Source organism: Morone saxatilis, unplaced genomic scaffold (genome assembly GCF_004916995.1).
Source record: "Morone saxatilis isolate NCDOM2014 unplaced genomic scaffold, NCSU_SB_2.0 Contig17, whole genome shotgun sequence".
NCBI classification, from domain to species: domain Eukaryota; kingdom Metazoa; phylum Chordata; class Actinopteri; family Moronidae; genus Morone; species Morone saxatilis.
In genome coordinates this window covers 1965780-1969593 of record NW_023339729.1, presented here as the reverse complement: position 1 = coordinate 1969593, position 3814 = coordinate 1965780, and the positions used below count along the sequence as shown (strand labels likewise).

Below are 3814 nucleotides of genomic sequence, written 5' to 3'. Positions count from 1 at the left end.
TGTGCACTGGTGGATCACACTGTATAAGTTGCATACTGGACCAGGACTGACTTTCAGACTATTTATGATTTCACAAATCATGCTGGTAGGCCCCGCTCCTTAAAATAAGATTTTCAATGAGCACAAAGAAACTTTCCACTTTCAGCAGATGATTGAGAAAACATTGTTCTAGTGTCAAACTCTGCACAGACTGCATTCAAACAGCACACTGTAGGAACAAGAAGGAACACTGAGATGTGGCTGGAGGGGGGCTTTACTGTTTTATTTTATTGTACTCACCAGGAAAAACAACAACAGTTGTCTGGCCTATGGAGCTGCTGAGCCTGAATGAAGTCTGTCACACATGAGAGAGCACATCGAGGAAACCTCTCGAGATGTGTCATACAGGCACACCACACACGCAATCCTTAATAGTGTAACATCAGCTATCATAAACAACCCCATCATAGCTGACAGCGGGCACTTATGTTGGGTAAAGCTAACTGCTATCACACAGCTATTATACTCAACACACGCTAAACAATCTGAAATCAAGAGCAACATTCAAATCCATCAGCACATCAGTGTCACACAGCAGCAGGATGTTTCCGTGGCATCGTGTGTTGTTGTTGTTCATGGCAGCTGGGTGTGGACTCAGACAAGCCTCTCCCTGCTGCCTCAGTTCTTCCTACTAAAAACAGCCATTACTCCACTCGTCCTCTACAAGCATCTCAACCAGCAACTTAAATAGCTACACTGCCATATCACCGGCAACTGCTGAGTGATGCTTTAGTTATAGGCTATGGGTGCTTCGCTCTAATTTGCCAGAGGGGAAGGACGGTGTGCGAGTGAGGGATCGTTTCCCCTCATTTACCCCCGTAAAGCAGCACTAGACCGTGTTATATTTACATGCACAAACACATCCACCTTATGTGCCTTTAAAGTGATGTGGTGTGACATTACAACAAAGGGACTCATCACCACTAACTGAAACACTGTAGACCCACCCTATTTACCACAAACAATATTATTATTTGTGGGGTTACAAGACAGGCTGCATTCAAAACAGTCTCATTAACAGCAGAGCAAGGTCTACTCAGGGAAAACTGAATTCAGAAATATGGCTGAATATTGAATATAGCATTCTGGTTGTAAGATGTAAACAACCCTGCTGGTATCAATACGGTCCAGTGACAGTGCACGGGCATGAAAAAGTGAAGCCAGTTTAGTAGAAGTAGAGAAGTAGAGTATAATATGGTAGTTTTGTTTTCAGATGGTGGTGTGTCACAGTGAACTTATATAAGTTTTAAGTTATAATTCCCTCATTACAGTTGTACAAACATTTATCCCAGTCAAATCCCCAAATTTCTTCCCAGCTGATTTTTGGCACTTTGAAAGTCAGCACAGGTCACAACTGAGATCCAAAGCATCATCCAAACATTGATTTTGCTTAAATGTGGAATCTGGTGTTCACATAAAGTCATTGTAGCACTGCTGTCTTTACCTGACATCCTGACAGTTCACTCTCATTGCCACCAATCTAGTGGCTGCAATTTATATCTGTTCTGGGAACTGGGAACAGGAACATTCTTGCATGGACTTTCTTGCAACATTCCTGAAAACCGCTTTTAGTTCTTCAAGCTCAAATACAAAACATCACCGCCAACAGCAGCACTGGATGGATTCTTTTTTAAACAGCTATATAGTGTACTCGGGAAGAATCTTGATATGTATCATGATACAGGGGTTACGATTCAATATATTGCATATACTGTGATACTGTAAGGAAGGCTGTTGCGATTCTTTTTAAAATCTAATTTTAGGATAACTGTCATAGTATAAAGACGCCAGCATATGCATACAATCTGAGTAAAAAACTCAATAGTGCTTTTGAGAATCAATACACTATCACAAAACAAAATATTGCGATACTTAAGTGTACTGATATTTTCTTACAACCCTAATACAACCCTAGTATATTTAATAAAGCATTTGTTCCCCCTTATGTTTTGTAGTAATGCAATTTGAAAAGCAGCAAATAAGGGATGGAAACTTTCACTCCACAGCAGGTGGTGTGAGTATTCTCTCACTGTTTGGCAAACATGGAAACAAAGTGAAGTACCTCAGTGAAGAGGTGTTGGATGACTGTAGCCAGAGCCTCCACTCTCCTATTCCCCTGGAAGAGCAGCTTCCTCAGCTGGTTGATGGTCTGGTTCTTCTTCTCTGCCTGCTCTTTGCTCTGGTTCTGTTTAGTCGGGACCGTACTGTCTGCCACAACCGCCACCGCTGCGCCAGGCTTGGGTGCATTTTGCAGGTGGGATGCTGTTTTGGGGCTGGATCGTGACCCCGTTCTTGCTTTGAACCCAAGACCAGAGGCTCCAGTGGTGCCTGACCCAGTGGTGGTGGCATCAGTGGCAGGTGCTGGGAGAACTGGTGCATTTGCATTCACCACGTCCGGTACCTAGCAATAAAACAACCGCAATACATCTTCAATAAAGACGTTAAAGTACTAACATAAGACCACTAAAGTTCAATATGTTAATAAAAAAAAATGTATTTTTTATTTTTAAAATATGTAGTCAAGAAATGCAAATATATCAAGCAATGTCTCTGTTCCATTATAAATAAATGTGCTTTTTGCTACTCTCTGTGGCTCGTTGATTGATTGAACTTGTCTCCAGTCCAAAAATGTCAGTGAAACCTTAGAACTAGTTAGCATGTAGCTTCTCTGGCACCACCAAGAGAAACTCTGAAAGAAATTAGGAGAATCAGGATCTTCCTGTCAGAAAACAACCTTTCATCTATCAGATTCTGCTCTGTAATGGCGTAGTTTCTCGGCCATGACTGAGTTGAGTTTGCCTCTTAAAGCTCAAAACTTTAAAAAGAAGAAGACGTACCAGGTCCGGTGGAGGCTGCTGCTGGTTCTGGTTGTTTCCTCCTGCAGGCGCTGATCCCTGTGAGTTGCTGTTGGTGCTTGTGGGTCTCCCCGGCGCCTCCCGGGGCTTGTTTTTGTCCACTGCAAGAAAACGACGACCTCTTAGTGTGTGGGTGGCAGGTGCAACATTCAACATGGTGTCCACACACTGCCTACGCACAGAATGCTCATTCAGCCCATTAACACAGTGTAGTACACGCTGCAGCAGGGTCGCAACATAAAGCTACAAACACTCCTTCATCCTCTTACATAAAAGAATAAAATACATACCAAAAAAAAACGTAAGAACACACACACACACACACACACAAACAGTCTGGGTCAGGACTCGACCACCACAACATCCAAACACAGAACATAAAAAGCACATCAGATATTCGCTCTCATCTGGTAAATACGCCCTACTGACTGTTCTAGGCTGAGACAGATGCATCATGGGATTGTGTGGTAATGATGGCCAGTCAGTGTGTGTGTATGATGAGCTGAGTGTACATTAAGGAGTGCAATAACAGAGACAAAGCAATTAGAGTCTCTCTCACTCACTCTCTCTCTCTCTCTCTGAATAATTCAATATAACCAGTGGACTTTCATACGATGTCAAAGAGGTTTTCCGTGCAGAAGTGCAGTCACTGGGTCGGTAATGCACTGCAAGCTGCAGGAGTTGTGCTGTTATATGGAATCTGATGTTTTCAATGTGGGAACTAATGAGTTGTAATTCTCACTTTCCAATATGTCAGTCTCAGTTGACACATTTGTATGACACAGATCAAGTTTCAATGGACAGAATCATTTCTTATGTCGTGTCTCTAAAAACAAATTCTACTCTAAATCTAACTTTAAATGTCTTAAAATCTTTATCACTAAGCTGTAAATTCAGACCATCCGTGCTGTGTGTACACT

At 42.3% G+C, this 3814-nt stretch overlaps 1 protein-coding gene across 1 annotated transcript in view; it reads right to left on the bottom strand.

The window, feature by feature from the left end:
- LOC118326504 (microtubule-associated tumor suppressor 1 homolog) overlaps positions 1 to 3814 on the bottom strand; it is a 59897-nt gene that overhangs the window by 10031 nt on the left and 46052 nt on the right. The window contains 3 exon segments of the mRNA XM_035659506.1: positions 280 to 334; positions 2102 to 2440; positions 2877 to 2995. Coding sequence (XP_035515399.1) covers positions 280 to 334; positions 2102 to 2440; positions 2877 to 2995 — 513 coding nt within the window.